General features: G+C 42.7%; 7 protein-coding genes across 7 annotated transcripts; 5 read left to right on the top strand and 2 right to left on the bottom strand.

Annotated features, from left to right (window-relative positions):
- The first annotated feature begins 9070 nt into the window (after window positions 1-9070).
- LY79DRAFT_161311 (uncharacterized protein) lies at window positions 9071-10922 on the top strand. Its single transcript, XM_060551143.1, has one exon. It carries the CDS (start codon window positions 9166-9168, stop codon window positions 10804-10806), a length of 1641 nt encoding a protein of 546 aa, XP_060415394.1. The 5' UTR covers window positions 9071-9165; the 3' UTR covers window positions 10807-10922.
- A 1366-nt stretch (window positions 10923-12288) lies between these two features.
- On the top strand, window positions 12289-13254 carry LY79DRAFT_589336 (uncharacterized protein; the record flags this gene model as incomplete). Its single annotated transcript, XM_060561019.1, has 1 exon — window positions 12289-13254. The coding sequence occupies one exon, from the start codon at window positions 12289-12291 to the stop codon at window positions 13252-13254; it is 966 nt and encodes a 321-aa protein (XP_060415395.1).
- A 1067-nt stretch (window positions 13255-14321) lies between these two features.
- LY79DRAFT_550058 (uncharacterized protein) lies at window positions 14322-14919 on the top strand. Its single transcript, XM_060557532.1, has one exon. It carries the CDS (start codon window positions 14361-14363, stop codon window positions 14874-14876), a length of 516 nt encoding a protein of 171 aa, XP_060415396.1. The 5' UTR covers window positions 14322-14360; the 3' UTR covers window positions 14877-14919.
- Window positions 14920-15128: 209 nt separating this feature from the next.
- LY79DRAFT_550059 (defects in morphology protein 1) lies at window positions 15129-17186 on the top strand. The gene is made up of 2 exons (XM_060557533.1): window positions 15129-15563; window positions 15632-17186. The coding sequence occupies exons 1-2, from the start codon at window positions 15233-15235 to the stop codon at window positions 16900-16902; spliced, it is 1602 nt and encodes a 533-aa protein (XP_060415397.1). The 5' UTR covers window positions 15129-15232; the 3' UTR covers window positions 16903-17186.
- A 775-nt stretch (window positions 17187-17961) lies between these two features.
- LY79DRAFT_512875 (uncharacterized protein) lies at window positions 17962-18546 on the top strand (the record flags this gene model as incomplete). Its single annotated transcript, XM_060554431.1, has 1 exon — window positions 17962-18546. One exon carries the CDS (start codon window positions 17962-17964, stop codon window positions 18544-18546), a length of 585 nt encoding a protein of 194 aa, XP_060415398.1.
- Window positions 18547-18716: 170 nt separating this feature from the next.
- LY79DRAFT_550063 (uncharacterized protein) lies at window positions 18717-20195 on the bottom strand. Its single transcript, XM_060557534.1, has 2 exons — window positions 19513-20195; window positions 18717-19405 (listed from the first exon to the last, which is right to left on the bottom strand). Exons 1-2 carry the CDS (start codon window positions 19848-19850, stop codon window positions 19147-19149), a joined length of 597 nt encoding a protein of 198 aa, XP_060415399.1. The 5' UTR covers window positions 19851-20195; the 3' UTR covers window positions 18717-19146.
- A 536-nt stretch (window positions 20196-20731) lies between these two features.
- Window positions 20732-21907, bottom strand: LY79DRAFT_578807 (uncharacterized protein; the record flags this gene model as incomplete). Its single annotated transcript, XM_060559977.1, has 1 exon — window positions 20732-21907. The coding sequence occupies one exon, from the start codon at window positions 21905-21907 to the stop codon at window positions 20732-20734; it is 1176 nt and encodes a 391-aa protein (XP_060415400.1).
- Between the last annotated feature and the right edge of the window lie 75 nt (window positions 21908-21982).

Consider the following 21982-nt stretch of genomic DNA (forward strand, 5'->3'; position numbering starts at 1 on the left):
AACCTCTTTAATAGCGCAAAAGGGCTAAGTATAGAGGATCTTAGGCTAAAAAACGTAGCCTTTATTCCTAGATTTTATATTAACATTACCTTAGAAGGTCTAATTAAGAAGACAAAAGTATAGTATTAGGGATATAACTATACTCTTTACTTTAGAATGCCTAAAAAGAATATAACTATAAAGAAGCTAGTATACAAAGGTAACCTTGTCTTCCTTAAATATAAACCTTCTCCTTCTACCTTAGGCTATTATATAGCCTTATTCCTTATAGCCTTACCTTACTAGTAAATATATAAGTATTTATAACCTTATTTTACCTATTAATAAATACACTAGTAGACTATAGTAATAACGCCTACCTTTAGTATCTTTAGAGTAGGTATCTAAGGCCTAAAGCGCTTATAATACTCTAGGTTAATACTTAAGGGGTAAAAATTAAAGACTATCTTATATTAAATATAAGTATTACACTATTACCTATATAAGCAAGGTAATTTTAAAGTAAGCCTCTAAAGACTACTTAATTTATCTATATTATTATATCTCTTAAGATCTTTTTAACTTCTTAACTAGATTTAACTACTTAAAGTAGCTTATATACTTAAGAGACAAGTATATTACTTAGCTTTTTAAAGTTATACTTCCTAGAAAGACCTATAATAATATATTCTTAGTTATCTATAGATTTATTACTTAGGTTACCTAGTAGTAAGAGGTTAATATCTATAAGATCTATTAAGATAAAGATATATTAGTTATTAGTATTAAAGAAAACATAGAGTATAAAAGGTAGACAGTAGAGCTTAAGATAGATATAAAGCTCCCTTTACTAAACATAAAAGAGCCTATAGGCAGTAGAAAGAAAGCAAGGCAAAAAATTATTACTTATATAGTAAAGATGCTCTTGTCCTCTAGACTACCCTATAAACTATAGCTAGAGGTAGCGCTTATAGTAATCTATATATATAACGTAAGCCCTCTCTAGTGTTATAACTAGACCTTGCCTATTAAGAAAAAAGAGGCTTAGTTTAGATAGTACTTTTACTAGTAAGCACTAGTGTATATAGTAGCATTATAGTATAACCTTTGTTTTACTAGGATAAATATATATATATAATATTAAGCTTATTTATTAATAAGTAACTACAAGAAAAGTATTTAGAAAAGATAATTTAAAGTTAAACTATAAGGGTATATTAATACTAGTAGGATATATATAAAACGTATATAACCTTTATAGGATTTAGGTACTCTTGCTATATAAGGTAATTATTATATATAATATACACTTTAATAAAATAAAGTTCTTCTAAAGTAAAGACAAGAAGAGTAATATAATAGTAGAGTTAAAAGCAAGAATATAGTTAAAATTATTAAAGATAAAGACTATAAGTAAGATATAATAATAATATACTTAGGTTAATAAAAGTAATAATAATAGTATCTAAAATAATAGTTACTATAATATAGAATAATAATCTTTTATTAAGTAATACTAAAGTAATTACTTAAGATATTAAGTAATATAACTAAGGTATTACTATAAGAGGAAAAAAAGAGGCATAGACTCCTAAGATAACACTAGGCCCTAGTAATCTAAATACTAAGACAGCCTTATCCTCTAAAATTAGTTAACTAGGCGTAATACTTAATAATAGTTAAGTAGTAGGATTATATAATAAGGCTAAGTGCTATAGTACAAGAGGGATTATAACCTTATATAAAGGAGGTCTTTTAACCTCTATACTACTAGATAATAACTAGTATTCTAAAACAGTAAAAGATATATAGATTAATATATAGCTATATAATTAACCTAATAGTCTAAGCTAGAGAATAAGGCTAAGAAACAAGAATAAGCTAATAATAAAGGCACCCTCTAGTGTATATAGGTATAGTTAACTATAGTACACTAAAGCGTAGACTAGGAGTAGAGTGCCTACTAGTAGCCTCTAAGGGGGTATTCTTTTGTCCCTTAGTTAAAGAAAAGACTAAGCCCTAAGAGCTTCTTTATAATCTTCTTAAATAATTAATAAGAAGTAGAAGCTAAAGTAAGTAGTAAGCACTATACACTATATACTATAGTAAATATAGTAATATATAAGCTAATAACCTATTATATACTATAAATATTAAACAAGAAGTAATATTATTATAATAATCTTATAAGACTACTATAGACACTAAAGGAGTTAATTAAGATACCTCTAGACCTTTATTAACTACTATAATAAGTAATAGACTATAAAATTATAGAACTAAGGCGTCTTAAAGTGTTTAAGGTAATTAATAAGCAAGATTTACTACTAGGAATAAGGCTTCTCTTATTAAAGTAAGTGTAGATATATAAGTAGGATCTAGAAGGATATCTTAACTATAGTAAGGTATAAGTTATTATAAGGGGGAATATATAAGAAAAGGACCTCTTTCTTTAGATATATATAGTAACCTTTATATATAAACCTTTTATATAGTAATAGCTATTACTATATAATTTAACCTTAAAGTTAAGTAACTTAATATAGTTAACTATTTCTTAATACTAAAAGAGACCTATTAGGAAAGCTAGTATACTATAAACTACTACTAGGTTATTAAAAGAAGAAAAGTAGTATCTATTGTATAGGCCTTATATAGGTTATATAATATACCTCTTCTTTAGTTTAAGAAGTTTATAAAGACACTAAAAAGCCTAGGGCTACTGTTATTAAAGGAAGACCTTTGTCTCTTTATTTCTAAGGAGTATACTATATATATACTCTTTTATATTAATAATATTCTTGTTATATACCTAAAAGAGAGTAAAGAGGTAAAAGAAGTAATTATTATAAGGCTAAAAGAGATATATAAAATAAAGGACCTTAGAGAAGTAGAGTAGTATCTAGGTATTTATATTATATATAATAGACCTAACTAGAAGATATTCCTCTACTATAACTAATATATCTATAATATAGTAGTAAAGTTTAAATATATAGATAAGATTTCTCTTATAATACTACTACTAACAATAGACTTTCTCTAAAACAAGAGGATAATAATATTAGTAAAGGTAAAGCTTTTTTAAAAGATAGTTAGATTAATTCTATATACTACTATAATAATCTAGCTAGATATAGTATTTACCTGCTTACTCTTCTCTAGGTACCTAATAAACCTAAGTATATACTATATTTAAGTAGTAAAGTAGTATATTTAATACCTCTTTTACACCTTATATCTATTAATATACTTTAGTATCTTAGAGGGTATATAACTCCTCTGCGTAAGTAATACTTCTTTTACTAATAATATAATTACTTATTAGTTATCCTAGGGGTATATTATATATCTTTTTAGTAGCCTAATCTATTAGAAAGTAACTTACTAAGCAACAGTTATAATATTAATAACTAAAGCTAAGCTTTTTACTCTTAACTATATAACTAAAGAGCTTATTACCCTAAAATACCTCTTTTATAACATCTACCTTAAATTAGAAGACAATATATAAGTAGTATAATATAATAACTAATAGATAATTTACTTAGTTATAAGAGAAGAGAAAAGATTATAATATAACTTTACTATATTAATATCTAGAATATATAGCTATAAGAGGTCTATATAGAAGGTAAAGTTAATATTATATATCTACTAATAAATAAGATACTAGTAAATAAACTTACTAAGAATCTCTATAAGCTAAATTTAAGCACTTTAGAGTACTCTTTAACTTATAAGATATATAGTATACAGTAGATAAAAAGAAACAAGGACCTAATTAATAAACAATAGAAAAGTAAAAGTAAAAACTTTCTAAAATTAAATAATAGCCTAGGCTAAGGGGCCTAAGCTAAAGTAAAAATTAAAAAATAGCCTATAGGCTAAGGAGCCTAACGTTCTAAAAAAGTAAAAATAGCCTAAGGGCTAAGGAGCCTATTATTAATAAAGGAAGGCATCTATATAATTATCTAAGAGATAATAAAACATAAAGTAAGTCCCCTATATAAAGGGAGCTTACTAATAAAGCTATTAAGGTTAGCCTATATATAAGTAGTACTAATAAAGACACTATAATGTATATAAGGACTAAAAGGAAGCTAAAGGAATACTTAGGGGTAATAGCCTCTATAAAGGGATCCTTAAGGCTACCTACTTTATTATATACCTTCTCCTTCTTCTCCTCCTCTTTCTCCTTATCCTCCTCCTCCTTGTCTTTATTAAAGAGATAGTTATAAGTAAAGTAGCCTTCTTTCTTTAGGGTTTAGGGTAAGACTACCTATATATATAACTATATAGCTATAATTACCTAAAATAAAGATATATAAGTAAAAGTAACTATTATATAAATAAGAAGTAACTTACTTATATAAGGCCTTTTTACTACTTAGAGTATATAAGAAGGCATTAGCTAGGCTAATAACCTTAGGGGTAAGTAGTATATATATACACTAATATATAATATATTAGTAATATTTAAGGCTAAGACCTAAGAGACACTTACTATTAGATTAACCTATAAGTGTACTCCTTAAGTAACACTTATAAGGCTAATAATAGTAGGTCTCCTTACTATACCCTCCTAGTACTCTAGTGCCTCTATAAAGGTATTATTATTACTACCTAAATCCTCCTTAACCTTAGGAGACAGCAGTAGGCTCTCCTTATTATTAATATAAAGTAAAAAGTAACTACTTTACTACTACTTTATTATTTATAAAATAAGTTAGTAATTAAAAATAACTAGGTAATAATAAGTAGTAATATACTAGTTAAAGGTAAATCTAGGCCTAAGTTATATAGCTTCTTTAACTAAAGTTAGAAGGCTAGTCTCTAGAGAGACTACTTATTATTACTTTTAAGGAGCTACACTTATTCTTTAGCACTAAAATTAATTAACTAGTAATAAGATAATACTTATAAGACCTATCTATAGGGGGTTCTTACTCCTATAGACCTACTAAAGGTCTTCTCTCCTCCTTAAGAGGAGACAAGGTACACTTATAGTAACTATAGTAGTTATATAGTAGTAAGACTACTATAGCCTTAGGGCCTATAGTAGCTACAAGGGTATATATATAAGCCTTACTAAAGGTAATAGTTTTATAAGATATCTAAAAAAAAAAAGAGTATTAGTAATTAAGTAAAGTAGTATAGTAATATAAAAGATAATAAGTTAGTAATTAATTATAATAAAAATAATAATATAACTTATAATTATTATTATAGTTATTAAAGAAAAAAAGAAAAAAGTAACTATAAATTTAGCCTTAAGGTAAATATTTACTAGTGTATAGGCTAGCCTTATAGCAAGTGGCCTTACTAATAGGAACACCTAATGCTAATAGCCTATAATTATATAATAACTAGCCTTTTTACACTAGAAGAACTATTTTTCCTTTGTATCTAGGCGTACAGCAACCTATGCTAACGCCTAAGGGGGTATATTATATAGGATATTACTAACTAACATTGCCTTCTAGAATAATGTTGCTTATTAATCTAACTTTTACTCCTAAATATAAATACTTGCAGTAGAATCTACTAAGCAAGGCAATATTTAAGAAACATAGATTATAGCACTATAAATAGAAGAAATAAGCTACTTTTAACTATATAAATTACCCCCTAAACACACTACTTAATAATATAGGTATAATACTATAAAAGTTACTACTAAATAGTGCTTATTAAGTGTAAATATCTTATTAGTTTTTATAGTTTTACTAGGTAATAGCTTCTCTAGTAGGTTCTTATAGGTAAGTGTATAGCTAGTTACCTAGTTATATAACTTAGAGAATATAGTTAGGCTATTAATTAATAATTATATAAAGAAGGTAGTAGATATAAAGAACACTATATTTATATAGTTATTATTATTATTAGTAGGTTATTCTTTACTATTACTTACTTCTTAGAGATAACTTATATTATAACCTTTATAGTTAAGAAAAAAGTAGTTAAAGGTAGCTAGTAAAGCTTATATAAAGTAGGTGCTTTTATACTAGTTAAACAAGGATTACTGCTCTTTTTTAGTGTATTTAGTTAACTAATAACTAGGCTTACTATAGATAAAGCACTTCTTAGTTAATTTATTACTACACTAGTTTTTACTATAGTAGTTACTTTATAAAGAACCTTATGTTTACTATAGATTAGTATAATTATTATAGCTACTATTATACTTATAGTTAACCTAAAACTACTTATCCTTTGTAGTAGATTTATCTATAGGGTATTATATAGGTAGCTTATAGTAAAGTAAAGTATTTACTACTCTATTACATAGTTATATATAGAGGCTATAGAATATAGCTAGTAAGTTAAAGAGGGCTATAGTACACTTAGGTATACTATAGTAATAAGTAATAAGGCACTTATAATAATCTTTATCCTTTAGTAGGCTATTATAAGTAGTTACCTTAACTAGCTTAGTGACCTTTTTAATAAGTAACTTAAGGATCTTAAGCTTATTTTTACTATAGTTTTTATAGGCAACTAAGTTAAATAATATATAGTAAAGCTTAGTAATATAGGCTAAGTGTACCTTATTACCTTTAAATTATTCTTTAAGCTTTACTATTAGAGTATTAAAATTACTTACCTATTAGTAAAAGGTAAAGGTATAATACTTTTATAGTTTACCTTAAAGTATTACTTAAATTACTACTCTATAGTAGTCTTATATTATACTTACCTAGATATAAAGGTTATAGAATAACAGTAATTTTAAGTTAATAGTCTTATATTAGCTACTAGTGTATTTTATAGCTTAGTTATTAAAGTATATCTTTATAAAGTTACTTATTTACTTTAGTGTTAGCCTTAATATTACTGTTAATATTACTATAGTTAATAAAAGCTTCTATAGTAGTACAGTGGTTATTATATATAGGCTATTAATTTTAGCTATTATATAAGGTTTTAGTGTTAATATAAGTAGTAGTAAAGTAAAAGTTAGGTTATTATAAGAGGTTTAGTAGCTAGTTACTAGTAATAGGTGTACTTTAACTATTTTTACTTTATATATAATTATCTTATAGCCCTTAATATCTTTAATAAAGTTAAAGTCTTTAAGGTGTTCTCTAAAGTTATATAATAATCTTTTAATAATAGTAATTATTTTATTAGTCTAGTAAGTGCCTTTCTCCTATTAAAGGGTATTAAATATACGTTAAGTAATTAATAAGTATTTACTATAGTTAACCTATACTTTATAGTTAACAAGGAAGTTATATAGACTTATTAAGACCTTTAGGTTAATAGCCTTAAAGTTACTAATAAGCTAGTTAGTAAGGTCTTTTTATATATAGTAGAGTAATTTACTACTAAGGTAGTTATTATACTTAGATTTACTAAGGTAAAATATAACAATAGTGTTAAGCATAAAGGACTATTATTTCTCTATAAGGTTAGTTAGTAACCTTATAATATAATCTTTCCCCTATTAGTATAAAAGAATATACTATATAAGGGCAAAAGGTATAGTAATAATATTATTTATTACTACTATTTTCTTTACTACGTTAAGTAGTATATTATATTTACTATAAATCTCCTCTTTTTATTACCTTATAGGCAAAGGCGTAGTAACCTAGGAGCCTTACTTACTTATAAGCTTATCTTGTTTACTTATTTTAGCTTAGGTCTTCTACTTATAGGCGTAGTATTATTTACTATTATCCTTTATTAGCCTAATAACCTCTTAAATATAGGCGTTTCTTCTAGTAGACTAGAAGGCGTATACGTTTATTAAAGGGATTACTACTAGTAGTATAGATAACTAGGGAAAAATACACTCTTGTAGGTAAATAACTTAGGGAAAAATAATAGGCTATTATATTAGCTGCTTATTAACGCTATTAGTTAATAAAAGGAGGAAAAATAATAGGCTATTATATTAGTAACTTATTAACACTATTAGTTAGTAAAAGAAGTATATATATAAAAAAAGAAGTTAGTAAGCTAAAAAGCTTATAATAAATAGGATATAGTAAATAATTACTAGTTAGCTATAGGTATATAAAGTAAGAGGTTTTTTATAGTTAAGAGTACTTCTCTAAAGGTAATAAAGCTTATATAATAGACATAAATTAATAGGGTTTCTACTAGTTAAGGGGACTAGTTATAGATCTATTAACTAACCTATTATAATAGGTAATTAGTATAATATTATAGTAAGGGTATTTACAGAGGCGTTTTTTAGTCTTTGCCTACTCTAGGTGTACAAATAGTTAACTAGTAATAATTACTTCTTCTTATAGTCCTTGCTAATTTATAGTTTAGACAGTAAAGTTAACCTACGTAGTTAACAGTAAAGTTAACTACTAATTAGTGTTAGTAACACTAAGGGATAAGTTAATATAGTTAACTATATATATTAGTAGTAATTAATAAATAATAGGGGGTAACTATAGTTCTCTATTATACGTAAAGAAAAGAAGAATAATTATTGTAGGTTAGTTAGTTAAATAACTAACTTATTGCCTATAAATCCTTAGAGAATCTATGGCTGAATATCTGAGGATTCGCCGGCGATGAGTCATCAGGGTTAACCTAATAACTCCGATATTTATCCGCGATGGTCAACATCGCAATAGTTCTCCTTGGCGCACATGTACAAGCTTCTCAACTCTTGTTCAAATTATATGCATAGCCGAAGTACAAACCTACTCATCTGTCCAATGAGAGAATCAGCAACCTCTACAAGAGAAACCTCATCAGCCTAGGGCTTTCCATGGCTACAACCAGATCGCCAAGATATTCGATGGTAGCCCATCGATCCTTCCTCTTATATACAGTATCTAAAAGCATGGGTTCTCGGTTGCTGCCTAAGTGGTCGACCTTCTTCCCATTTCTTATCCCTTCACCTCCCGTACAGCGAATTCTCTCTATTACTCCTTTTCCTACGAATGTTGCTTTTCTCGAATACAAAAGGTCATATGCAGCAGGAAGAACTCTCTTTCTTTCTCTTAGGCACCAGCACAACTGAAAAAAAAAACTAGTTATTGACCCTCAGTCGCTGAAGAGACTAGGCAGTCGTGGGAGCCTCAGCTTCACACCAGCGGCCTCTCCGACCTCATTTATCGATCCACCTACCACCACTTCCTTTTCCTTTCCCCTTTGGTTTCTACGTGGTTTTCTTCGCCACTTACTCTTTGCGCTCAACAACAGGGTTACGTCATGGCGCCTGAACACGGAAAAGCTATTGGCAATATCGCCTACAACGTCTGGCTAGATGCTTTCGACGATGGTCTCTGGTCGGCTGAACCTCGTCCACAGAAAATGCGCCTCGTTGCTTCCGAATTCGTCGAACGCCAGTGGCTCAAGACCAGGAGTGAAATCCTTAAAGATTGGAATCGGCGCCATGATAGCTGGCGCTTGCCCACCACTCATGAGAAAGCCCTCGAGAACTGTGGTACCGACTACCATTGTTTCTGGATCGGATGGTTCGTCCCGCGCCTTCACCGCCACTACGAAGACCGCTCTTCCAAACCCGGTCAGTGTGTCAACAGTTGCTCAGCCACAGTCCTCACCCATTTCAATGTCAACAAAGCCTTCAAGGTTGTCTATAAGGCTGGTGGGACTAGCAAAAATAAGCTATTCGCTCTCTACTGTCCAGACACAAACGGCGTTTGCAAGGCTATCTCTGTCCCAGGGGGCGTTTGTAACGTCTTGTTCTTCGAAGAATGGAGGGATGACACTTTGACAGCCCGCACAGCTCGGCAGAGGTCTTGGCTAAGGAAGGTTATGAGCAGCTCCTTCGCAGAACCGTCGAGTCTTATCCCGGAGGCCTCATCTGAACTACAACTCAGCGAACGAGAGCGCCAAATTTGCCATGACGAGTCCTCCTTAAGCGATGATTTCATCGTAAAAGACCAGTCATCGTCTTGTGATGATTCGGATGGAGATGGCTCGGAATACATATTCTCAGGGTCTGAAACGTCCGAGTCTGAAGACAACACTGATACAACCCACACGAGTGCGAATCTCAAGCCTTTCGACGATGAGGCAGAAGAAGAAGTTGAAGAGGAGAAAACCGACCGCAAGCTTATCGATACCGGTCCAGTGCAGAGGGGCGCCCCTGCTCACAATTCTTCCATCGTATCAACCAGGAACAGTGTATTGGACAATAGATACCCTGCAAAGGCATATGTCACCATAGTACCGGAAGAAGAAATTGGGTGTATACCAAACCTCTCACTTTCTCCCTGGGAGGCGCTTTCTTCGAGGGCGGCTGTCGCCGGTAGAGATGATCTTGAAGGACGACGCGAGACTTGCCGCAAAGGCCGAGCGACCCCGGCATATGCAAAGATACCAGGCACGCAGACGAAGAAGCGCCAAATTGGACAGCACGACAAACTTGATTCGAGGCCCAAGCGTAGCCGACCTTCTCGGCAAACCTTGACGGCACTCGTCATCGATGACGAGGATGAGGTCAAGGTTGAGAAGACACACGACAGCGATGACGAGGTACAGTTCATTAGAGAGGTATCCCTCACCACAAATCGAAAGACCCAACCAGTGGCACCATCTACGGCACCCTCTGTGATAGAGAGCGCCGCCTTCGTACTCGACTTCATCGCTGCCAACAAGCTGGCCAAGGTGGCGCGTCTCCATGACGCAATATCTCGCAGAGTCACGCTGAAGGCCTTCCGGAAGCACCTCGCGTTCACATCGGAGGCAGATTCTGATGCGTTAGCCTATAACATCACCGAGAACGAGGACGAAGAAACGCGCATCATGCTCGCGGAGGCGCTTGCGGCGGATCTTGAGGAGAAGATGGCTGCAGTTGCCAAGCACCATTCGGACGGCACACTGTGAAGTGAGTTTTCATTTAGACTTGTTGTTTTTCCCTACTAATGAATTGCCATCTGGCTTACCCCTGACTAGTCCCTTGAATGGATCTTCTTCGATTGGGTGAACATAAACCTCTGGACATTATAACCATTTCCTTGGAAGCTTTGGTTCTTCTTGGCCTGGTTATCGCATGATACATCTAAGCACGTAGTCAGAACCGATACATTCCCAAAGTACGTCATCCAAACACCCATCTCATGTCTTCTTTTCATTGATCAACAGTGACAGAGTTGATAGCACGGGCAGAACGATGCCCGAGAATGGTGGAGGGGGCTTCGGTAGGGGTGTTATCCCGCAATTGCTGGAGGTTGTTGGAAAATTGAAGCGAAATGGAAAATGGCTCTTTTCTCCTCCAGGGGTGGGATTATCTACAGCGACGAAAAACTTGATATTGAAGGGATTGGAGAAAGCAAATGATGAAGACATCTTCGTCATTTACACACGGCGGAAAAGGAAATATCACTAGTATTGGCATCGTCATCATTATCACCTCGTGGCTATATTTGAGCTTATCAATCATGTCGATATCAAGATGCCGATGTGATGGTTTGAAAACCTCAGCTCATCACGGCTAGTTTGCATGTCAAAATTGTTGTGACACCATCTGCAGGAAAACCAAGGCTGGATATCATGAAGTGGCTTTCGAATTGTCGGTTCTGATCTGTTTAACAGAGTCTCTCTGCTCTTCTGGGTGCAACGGACAACTAAACTAATAAGTAAAATCAGGCGCGGGCATAATTGTTTAGAAACAATGTGTCTCTTGAACATATTAGCCTATCAAAGAAAGACCTCAAGACTGCTTCACAACTCACCACAGCTAGTCAAGCCCAGAGCAAGCTCCGATAAGTAAAGGGTGTCATGAACATTGTCAGTCCGTATTCATGGACCACAACTTTGCTGTGAAGGCTTTTCGGCCTTTAGTGACTCACTATGCCCATCACGTCTCTTCACGGCTGTTTCATTCTTAGGAGGAAAGTACCAGGTGGTTCCTCCTCTTTTGGTATCAAAACAAGGCAACCAAACCTCTTTCACCTTGCGACGCCAAATTCGTCGTCTCGATAATTCCTTCTTCGCAGCTTTGAGCTTCTATTTTTTGACCTCGGCAACTCTATAAGATACAACAGTAAGAATCTCAAGGCATCAATAGACGGGATGTCCCATTCCAACAGCAGCAGCAGTGATGGTGAGGTACGAAGACGCAACCAACCGCGAGGCGGCAGTGGTAAATACAAGTGGGCTATGCAACCTCACCATGCGATTCAATGGCAGAAGGATTGGCTTAATCTAGCTACCAAGCTGTTCAATGTCGACGAGGACGACATTCTCCTGAACAGCGCCGAAAAGAACGAGGTTCTGAGCCTCCTTGCGAACCGAATTACCGACTCCAACATCTCTACATACAGCCGAGCGGTTGGATCTTGCAAGGTTGTGGAAACTGTCCGAAAGATGATGGCAGGAAAGCGACCTCTCATCGACGTCAATATCTACACGGCGCTCCTTCGGTACAGCTTGATGCCCCCGGACGCGTGGAACGATACGGAAGCTATCTTGCAGCGATTGGATGCCCTTCGGTACCTCGAACGATGCGCCAACGGCGTCGAGAAGTATAACCCGGAGTCCATGAAGGCCGTCATGCCCGATAAAGCAGTCATTATGGTGAAGGTCAAGCCGAGAGACGGTATTCCTGGCACCACGACGGAATGTGCCGCATTTACGGGCGACTTTGCTGCGGCGACGCCAGACAAATGCGCCAACACGGCAGCACGACCGTGGACTCGAGCAGTTACCAATCTGTTCTCGCCCACTTCGCCGTCGAAAAAGCGTAAGGCGTCCCCAGAGCTATCTCCCCAGTGGAAGTCAACCCCTTCCAAGAGGAAGAGAGCGCCTCAAAAGAGAACACCAACTCCCAAGAAGCAGGTGACTCCCAAGAAGACAATCAGACAGCCTGAGATTGGGGGCAGTTCCACAAATGACGACAATGCAACTCAGGCTCAAGAACAGATCGATTCTCCCACAAGCAGCCTCCGCCGCGCTCGCCGGAACCCAGTCGTCACGTCTGAGTCCTTGAACGGAGACAACCACAACATCCTGCTCGGCAAAATCTTCAAGACAACCGAGGTTCTTGACCAAGTTGCGCGCTACGAAGACACTTGCGTCCGTAGGGTCGCCCTCTCATCCTTCGTTGTCGACCTCCACAAAGCTGGCTGGACCGACCTAGAGAAGTCGGCTGTACAGCTCATCAAGGACGAGAACTACGCTTCTCGCGAGTACCTCGCGGGCATGATCGTCAAGGGCAGTTACGAACGGATCAATGAGGCTCTCGACAAGGATGCCGCACCGACCAAGACCGAATGTGACGGTAGACCTTCGCCGTGGCGTCGCGTACCTCGGATTCTGTTCAAGAGTGGTTGATTACGCAAGGGAATTCACAAAGATACTTGAAGGAGAAACGGCTCGGAATGCGTGGTGGCAGAGCTGATTGGAAGTGTTGATGTCGGTTCTATATTGGACATAAGACATGGATTGCTTTGATTGTGAATGGCGGACTTGATGTGGAACACTGTTTATGGCCTACGGATAAAGGTCATGCTCGTAATTCATGAAATGATCTGGAGGAAGAAGAAAGATAATGACTGGCTACGCGTGGCACTGTGGTCGAGCGATGGAACGCAGGGCCTTGCTAGAGAACTCAGAAGACAATTGGCTGTAGTGGCTTATCAATAGAATCCTAAATTGATCCGGCTATTCATACTGAAGCATTGAATATATTCTCCCATCCTCTCGTGCCACTATTCATTTCATGTGCGGGCCTCAAGAAAGCCTCATGGAAACTCGTGTATTGTCCCTCTCATGCAGGCCACAGTCTTGGCGGTGCACTTCGTCCGCATCCTAGCATAACGAGAACTGCTGCATCACGCCATGATAATGTGGTCAGCACTGAGTTTGGTATGGTCACTGAGTCCTGACAGAACGTACTTGACTTGCGGCGTTGGAAATTGCAACTCCGGCACGGATGATAGAACCTTCTCTGCCACCCAAATCCGCCTTCCTCTCGCCTTCAATAAGTGGCTCAAACTTGGGGCATCGGCGCGGAAGTTGCTTTCCGGATCATCACCTTCACACTTAATCAGGACCTTCCTTTTTATCTGCCCCGGCCTCGACTTAAACAAGACCTCCGCGTCTTTCTCCTTCCCATGACCTCATTTCCTCTCGGATGCTTCACGACAGCACACCTCATCATACGGACCAGCCCAATCTAGTTGATCAAAGTATTCCCAAAGACTTCGAGTTCCCATCCTCTTATCATTCAGTACATGCGCTCTAGAGACCTCTCGCAACAGTCCAGTCCACTTGTTGAGACAAGACGGTCCAGGGTCAAAAGAAAGCACACACGAAGCATCCGCAGCCAACGCGTTATGATGTGGCCCTTGGACGATTCTGCAAGCCAACCGCAGCTCACGAGCCAACAGGATGCAGAGCAAGATAACAACTGGGACATTTCCCAGCGCTCTATTAGCATGGTAGTTCCAATTCGACCATATTACTTTTCCCTACCACCCTTGCCTAGTGCCTTCACCAACCCACACCAGCCCGCCTGGTGCGAACTTGCAACAGGTCTTTTCAACATCGATTACCTAGACATGCTAATGACCGCGGACGAAAAACATGCGGCTTTGAAGGATCTTTCGGCACAACTGACGGTATTCGAGTGGCGAAATCCCCAACCGACGCACAACCGCACGGTGATGGCAGCACGATCGATGTGCAAGGGGGAAGCTCCAGTAAACCACGCTGTGGTCTTTACAGCTCTCTTGAGATGGCAAATTTGTCCTCCCTATGAGTGGATGAAATGGCAAACCATGCACCAGCACTTGTCACCGTTGTGTTACCTGGCGGATTGCAGTACCGGAAGAGCAAGCTACTGCCCTAAGGGGATGGGAGTAAGGATGCGGTATGCCATGGGGCAGGAAGTCGAGTTGGAAGACGCATACACACAGAACTCTTCCTGCCTATGGGATACAGAGAGTATTTGAGTAGGTAGAATCAACAACAATATCAGCTTTGGCTGAGCGTCCACACAAAGACTTCTTAGAGACCGCCATGAGTGACAAAAGAAGCTTGGTTGCAATGAATGCTAGGCTTGCTGAAGCTGCTGACGTAAGCATTCGGCTGCTGGCAGTGACACGGCCCTGATTGGGTGTCATGTCGATAGAGTGGGTCTATCCCAGTTGAAAACCCCGTGATCACGCGACTTCATCAGCGCATCTCGACGCGCTCCAGGCAGACCCGTTAGTGGCGATCCCCCCGAGTCGTGACGCCCTTGACATGGGTCTCGCTCTCCCTTTCCAACCCCAGATACACCGACCTGGCACTTCCGCGGTGTGCCGCCATGGCAAATTCGCTCTCACTCGACTCTGACGACGAATATGGCTACGATCTCTCTCTTGAAGACGAGACTTTGCTGAGCCAGCTCATTACCGACGGCCCCGCCCCCACGTCCACATCTTCGCAAAACCCCACTGCGCCCTCCATCGTCTCGCATCTCGGCATCGACACCATCGCCGAAGAGGAGTCGAGACTTGATCATGTTCCCGCCGATGCGCTTTCTTTTCGGCCGTTCGGCACGGCCAAAGGGGCTCTGCGAGCTGGTGGCCGCCGCGACAGGAGCCCCGCCGATGCTCCCCCGTCGTCGCCTGGTCACACCGTCAACTACCCGGATCGTAAGTATATGTTCGCAAGCAAAGGAGTGAACTGCTCGCCGAAGACTGACTGACTTATAAGCGTCTAGTGAGCAAGGCTAACCCAGGCGGTGCCCGCGCGCCTTCGCCGCCGAAACAGACAGACGACCCCTCTGTCGACGCGGCAAATAATGACACCCGATCGCCGCTCGTGCGGTTCCGCTCCTTCCCTCGGAAACCTTTCACCGTCACCGACCTGACCTCCGGCGCTTGGTGCGAGCTTCAGTACTTCTACACCCTGACCCGTCTGCCGGGAGGTCGGAAGACACGGACGGCGGCCATGAAGCAAGGGACCAAGGTACACCAGGCCCTCGAGGACGAGGTGCATACCACCGTCCGCGTCGAGATCGCGAGCAAGGAAGATGGCTTCGGCCTGCGCATGTGGAACGTCGTCCAGGGCCTCCGCACGCTTCGCGAAACAGGTATGACCCGCGAGCTCGAGGTCTGGGGCTTCGTCGACGGGAACCTCGTCAACGGTGTCGTCGACGGCCTGAGCTACGAGAACCCCGATCCGGAGTTCCAACGGCAGCTGAGCCAGGGCTCAGCTGACCAGACCCAGGGGAGCATCACCAGCTACTTCCCATCTGAGAAGCAGGCACAAGTGCCCCAGATCTACCTGACGGATGTCAAGACGCGTGGCTCGACGAAGGCGCCGAACAGCCCTGTGCTGCTGCGGCCGGCTAAGGTGCAGCTCTTTCTCTATCAGCGCTTCATGTCGGAAATGGCGGCCGGCAGGTTGGACTACCTCCGCGTCTTCCGTCGGTACGGGCTCGACCCCGACGCGCCGTTCTCGGACTCGTTCATTGCCCAGATGGGTAGCTTGCATGACGAGCTCTTCGACGTTGATTCGTCCATAGACGAAGACTACACTCCATCATCATCAAACACAACAACCAGTGAAACAGAGGCAACCGAGACATCAAACAGAGCGTCCTCTTCCGCGCCCGACTTGATCAAGTACAGGACCCTGCGCGAGCTGCTGTCCCTCTTGGTGTCGGAGCTGAAGGAGACGTTTCCCCACGGCGCGGACTCGGTGGGCCGGCTGCTCGCCGTTGAGTACAGGTACCGAGGCGACGGCTCGCTCATCGACAGCCAAGTCTTCCCCATGGACGACCGGGCGCTGGACCTCTACCTGGAGAGCAACATGGAGTGGTGGCGGGCGGATCGCGCGCCGCGGGGGGTGCAGATTGAGGAGGCGTACAAGTGCCGGATGTGCGAGTTTGCTGGTGATTGCACCTGGCGGTCGGCCATGGACGAGGAGAGACTGCAGACCACGCGGCAACGGTTGGCGAGCCGCCAGAAGCATGTCACGAGCGGTTGAGGGTTTCTTTTTGGGCGCGCTCATCATCTAGGCCGCATTCAGGACATTTGTTTCTTGCGAGGCGCACAGGCTGGTGACTAGGTACATACAAGGGATCATTTTGTTTTTATAGAAATGAATCACGAGCCACGGCCTATGTTGGCACAGGGTAACAGACCATGGATTTGCCGTTCATACGGCTATATTGTCCATCTACAGTGACCTTCTCCTGCATCGGTTGCGGTTCGTGCTAGACCTGCTTAGAGTCGAATTCTTAAAGGCGCCTAGGCAATACTGCAAGCTCAAGATAAGCGTAGCACAGCATTATGTAACTGGCTAGAATACCATTCCGACATGAGGTCCAAGTCTAACCAATATCTTGAACAATTCGATCACCTTTTTTTGATGGCGCCCCCATGCTGGTGGCTATCCAATCACAGTATACCGTTTCCATACCCACCCAATGTACTCGATGCCACAGCAACCCTGTAATGTGCAGCGATCAACTGGCATAATCCGTCCTGATGTTGATGATGAGCCAGCCGCTGTATTTCTGAGGCACCGGCGGCCTCGTCGAGGTTATCAAGGCCGAAAAATAGCACACGAATAGGGGGGGGGCTGCCTATGGACTTGCCCGAGTATCCTGATGGCGGTAATTGAAGTAGGCTGTTTCGCAGAAAGACATCCAACCGATGCTTCATGCGTTGATAAACGAGCTTGAGTAGATTGCGATTCATTGGTAGAAAACCGAATGCCACTTTGTCTCAGGATAGAGACAATCTTGGCACAGAAGAACCGCGCTATTCAAACAAGGGGTCGAAAACAATTCAATGTCAAGTACTGTACATCTTTGTCTGCTTTGGGGACAGCACATTGTCGCCGCTCACTCTCATCTTTCTGTACGCTTTTGAGGCGGAACGCTGCTACGGTTCATCTTAGTTATGCCTAGGTTATATAGCTAATAGTCACTGAGCCTTGCACATTATCAAACCCATCTACTTCATCATCACCTCGTGTTATATATCCGCCCCGTCACATATCACTACAGTATAATTAGCTAGTAAGCGATCTTTGATCAACATGAACCAAGATAGCATGACATCGCAGGAAGAGGAGCTGAGCGACTGGCAGCACAGCCGACGCATATTCCTGGAGCAACCCATCGAGGAGGCCTTCTTCATTTCGAGCGCCATCCTCCGCAAGGGCAAGGCTGAGACGCTCCTCGAAGACTTTGACCGGTGCCGGCTGACGCGCGGGCAGCTGCAGCGCTACATCGCCCTCGCCGATAAGCTGGAGGACAGCCTCCTGCGGCGCGCGGCCCGGCTCGGCTCCGTCGTCCAGGCCACCACCGCGGCCTGGCTGGCGCACAAGCAGGACCTGTCCGACGAGGAATGGGACGCCCTCGTGCAGAACGAGCGCGCCGTTGGCATGGCGGCCATCGTCGTCGCCTTTGAGAAGGCGCTTCAGAGCTTCGTCTTGGCAAGCAGGGACCCTAAGCTCCGCGAGGCGCACGAGGCGCTCGGCGTCGGCCGGCCCGACTGGGAGAAGTACTACGATCTCTCCGTGGAGGACTGGAGGGAGAACGGTGCCGATGTGGCCCAGGAAGACGTCGATGACGCAAAGAAGAGGCGGCGCGGGTGTCGGTTTTTGAACAAAAGGGATTGAATCCTGCCATGCCTTTGAGGTCTTGAAGCACGTAGGTGAATGACAGTGTTATTGGTTTTGCGTGAAGAGCACTCATGGCGAACCTTTTGGAATTCGTGCTCTCAAGAGTAGATGGGTTTCACTCCCTGCACGCGAAACACAAACGGCGACTATATCTACAAACCAGACTAGGAAGTCTTCAGGGACTACTAAACTCTAGCTGAAAGATGCTTGCAAAGCGTTACATTGTTTCCAAGCAGTTTCCCAGCGGAATTCGGGGGGTTCATCACAAGTAGCTGACGACAAAAAAAAAAAACGGCTACAGAAAACGCTTAGATCTAGATAGTCAGATGCAAACAAACCAGCAGCCAAAGTGTGTAAACCAATCATATACAGCGTTCAATGCATGAGATGTTGAACGCCTGCCTTCATCATTCCAATAGAGTCACTTAGCGCTTGAGACACCCATCAAGTAAGGTACCAGGCAAACTATCACAAGGATCTAAGAAGAATATACTATGCCACGACGCCTTGTGCATTCCCTTTCTGAAAAAGGCGAGAGATAAGAATAGACGCCCCCGTTGAAAGCTTTTCAGTTCGTCGCCGAATCATATGACTCTGTCATGGCGAAGGGCTCAAACCTGTAGTGCTTCCGGGAGTCCATGCCACGACATCGCCCATCCAGAGCCAGCACAGGACGACTGGCAGCAGGGCGAGCAGAACCCACCACAGCTCCACCGTCAGCCTGCGCCTCAGCCAGCGTTGGCATCGCGCGCTGATCTTTCGGCGGTGGGAGCACACGGACGTGCCGTAGACCAGGCAGCCGAGGCCCGGTCTCGACTCGCACTCCATGTGTTCTCGCCGTCTCTGCATCAGAAGACTGGAAAGGGGGGGGGGGAAGGTCAGTGCTCGAACGTCATAAGAAGGAAAGGAAAGGAAACGGAGAGGGGAAAAAAAATATGCGAAAGCGCCGCCGTGAGTACGTACGGTACGCTGCCTCTGCAGAAGCGAAGGTCACTGCCGAGGTCGCACCGCCTATCATTGGGGCACTCGAGGTGCAGCATGCGGCGCTCCATGAGCCATTCCACCTTGAGGCGCACGCCCGTGTCGACGAGGTAGTAGAAGTAGCTGCTGGTGTGCTTCAGAGAGAGCGCGTCGGGGTAGATGAGCTGCTGGGAGATGAGGAGGTGGATTTCGGCCGGTAGGTCCGTGAAGCCAACGCGCTGGTCCGGCCTCGTCTCGGACACCTGGCGGGCGGATGGCCGGACCCGCTGTACTGTCCCCGATCCCGGAGTGGGTCGTTTACGGGCGCGGATGGGATCCATGTCGGAGAGAGATGAGGGGAGGGTGGGTGCGAGACGGCAGTTGGCACGAGTTTCGAGACAAAACGGAGCGGGAAACAACTGCACCAGCGGTGAGTCCCTAATGGGGGTGGGCCGATGTGTCCTGTTTTTGTCCGGGGGAAGAAGAGGAAGAACAATTCGGCCCTGGCGGATGGGGGCGACGCGGACGAGCGTGCACGATTAATATAGATGCAGAAAACGCTGCTGCCTCGGCCCATGTTTACAGAGGCACATACGTGCCTCGCGTGTCAGATACGAAGTTTGAGTCCATCCCCCCGTCCGTCACCGGCAGAGCGAACCTCGTTGCAAGCTTTCAGTCACTTAAAGTTAACCCAGGCAGATGCGCGCCGAGTGTGGCTGGTTTCAGGAACCGCCTCGCCGGACCCAGGGCGCTTAGCCCGTCGGAGCGCTCCCATGCAGGCAGCATTCCTCTCTTGTATCCGACCACGGCTGCCTCCCGCTGTGCGCGCCGAGTAGACCTTTGGAGATGAGATCAGCAGGGCCAGGTGTCGCAACCGGGGGTTATGTTTCCTCGTCCTTGCAGGGATGCTACACGCGACAAACACGTGGTTCACCTCAGATAGCATGTTCGCCGCGGATTCCCAGCAAGCCGGGCTTGGTCAAAGTAACCCCTCTTCGTGTACGGATAGTGTCGTGCATCCTAGTTCCGCTAGAGCCTAAGTAGTGAAGGACGGCTAGTGGAACAGTTGGCACCAGCTGTTTGCCAGCTATATCGCATTTTCGAGCGAGTGAGTTGAGACTGAGTAAGCACAACCTGGCTGACTCTTCAGCCTGAGGGACGAATGCATAAGGAGCGGCTAACAGTTTCAGTATGCTTGGGCTAACGGTCCTCGTCAATCCCCTTAGGACGCGTTATCCTGTATCATGGGTTGCAGCGGGTCCAGCCGCCCACCACGACACTCTGCTTCCCGCATCCGCTCCTCGGCACGGGACATCTCCTGCGTGTCCAGAAGGTTCAGCCAGAAAGAAAAGTAGGACCCCAGGCCCGTGACGCGGCCATGACCTGGCGGACTGGCCAGCCCCAGCCTCGCGAGCCTCTCCCGATCCCAGATCGCGAATCCCATCTTCCTGTACGGCCCGAAACCGGCATACTTGATTGGCGAGTGTGCATTCCTTCCCATGCTGTCCACGATCCAGAGCCCGTCCGCCGGCAGTACCAAAGACGACCTTCGGGTGGCAGGGTCGGGGGGCATTCTTGCAGTCGATGGCGAGATGCTCATTCCCGGATGATTCTTCGACGGCATTCGCTTCAACGCTGTGGTCTGACCGGGGGCTTTCCCAAGTTCACTCTCTTTGAGAAAGTCTAACGCCGTCATGACTTCGTGATACGCAACTTTGAGGTTGCTCGTGGTGCTGTCGTAAAATGCCTCGACATCAAGTTCTCCCGGTGTGCCGGCGCCTTCATCAGAAGACTGTACTTTCGACGTGCGCGCTGCGAGATTCAATTCGTGCACCAGCTGAACACGCCAGAAAGCGCGAATGGTACGTTGCTCCTCCACCCACGACAGCTGACCGTCGGTCAACCCTTCTGGCGCGGTACCCAGCCGACCCCCGGCCTTGGCGGCGGAGAGGGTCGCAAGATAATGGCCGATGCAGAGTCGGCTCAGGGAGTGTATCCGGGTAGCGACTGCCAAGATGGACCGCATCACCGTCAGTGAAGGCTTGGCTGTCGTGTCTATGGTTGGAAGGCTGTAGCCCAGCTCCGAGCTCTGGCCGAGCACGATGCCGGCTTCGCGATCTCTGATCTTACCGGCGAGCTGATCCAACGGTGTGTTTCGGAAAGCACCAGAGCGGAGGGAGACTACACACCGTATGACATCCTGGGTCTGTGGTGGTATGATGCCATCGAGGACAGAAGGCCAGAAGATATCATCGCAGTATTGATTAAACACCCGTCCTGCTGCTGGTGACGAGGCGAGGAGATTCCAGAGACAGTGGATGTCGGTGATCTGTGTCAGTATCTGGAGCAGGACCTCGGTCGGCAGGTTCTCCAAGTATGTATCCGACTCTCGAGCCATTTCTTATCCGAAATTAATGGTTTCATCTGCCGGAGGCGGGGAGAATTAATATGATATCGGTATCCGGAATGGTCA

Source organism: Colletotrichum navitas (genome assembly GCF_030913465.1).
Source record: "Colletotrichum navitas strain CBS 125086 chromosome Unknown LY79scaffold_21, whole genome shotgun sequence".
NCBI lineage: Eukaryota > Fungi > Ascomycota > Sordariomycetes > Glomerellales > Glomerellaceae > Colletotrichum > Colletotrichum navitas.

Coding starts and splice junctions, on each gene's coding strand:
- LY79DRAFT_161311 (XM_060551143.1), top strand. CDS start 9,166: ATGGCGCCTGAACACGGAAAAGCTATTGGCAATATCGCCTACAACGTC.
- LY79DRAFT_550058 (XM_060557532.1), top strand. CDS start 14,361: ATGGTAGTTCCAATTCGACCATATTACTTTTCCCTACCACCCTTGCCT.
- LY79DRAFT_550059 (XM_060557533.1), top strand. CDS start 15,233: ATGGCAAATTCGCTCTCACTCGACTCTGACGACGAATATGGCTACGAT. Junction 15,564..15,631: donor CACCGTCAACTACCCGGATC/GTAAGTATATGT, acceptor ATAAGCGTCTAG/TGAGCAAGGCTAACCCAGGC.
- LY79DRAFT_550063 (XM_060557534.1), bottom strand. CDS start 19,850: ATGGATCCCATCCGCGCCCGTAAACGACCCACTCCGGGATCGGGGACA. Junction 19,406..19,512: donor TTCTGCAGAGGCAGCGTACC/GTACGTACTCAC, acceptor CCCCCTTTCCAG/TCTTCTGATGCAGAGACGGC.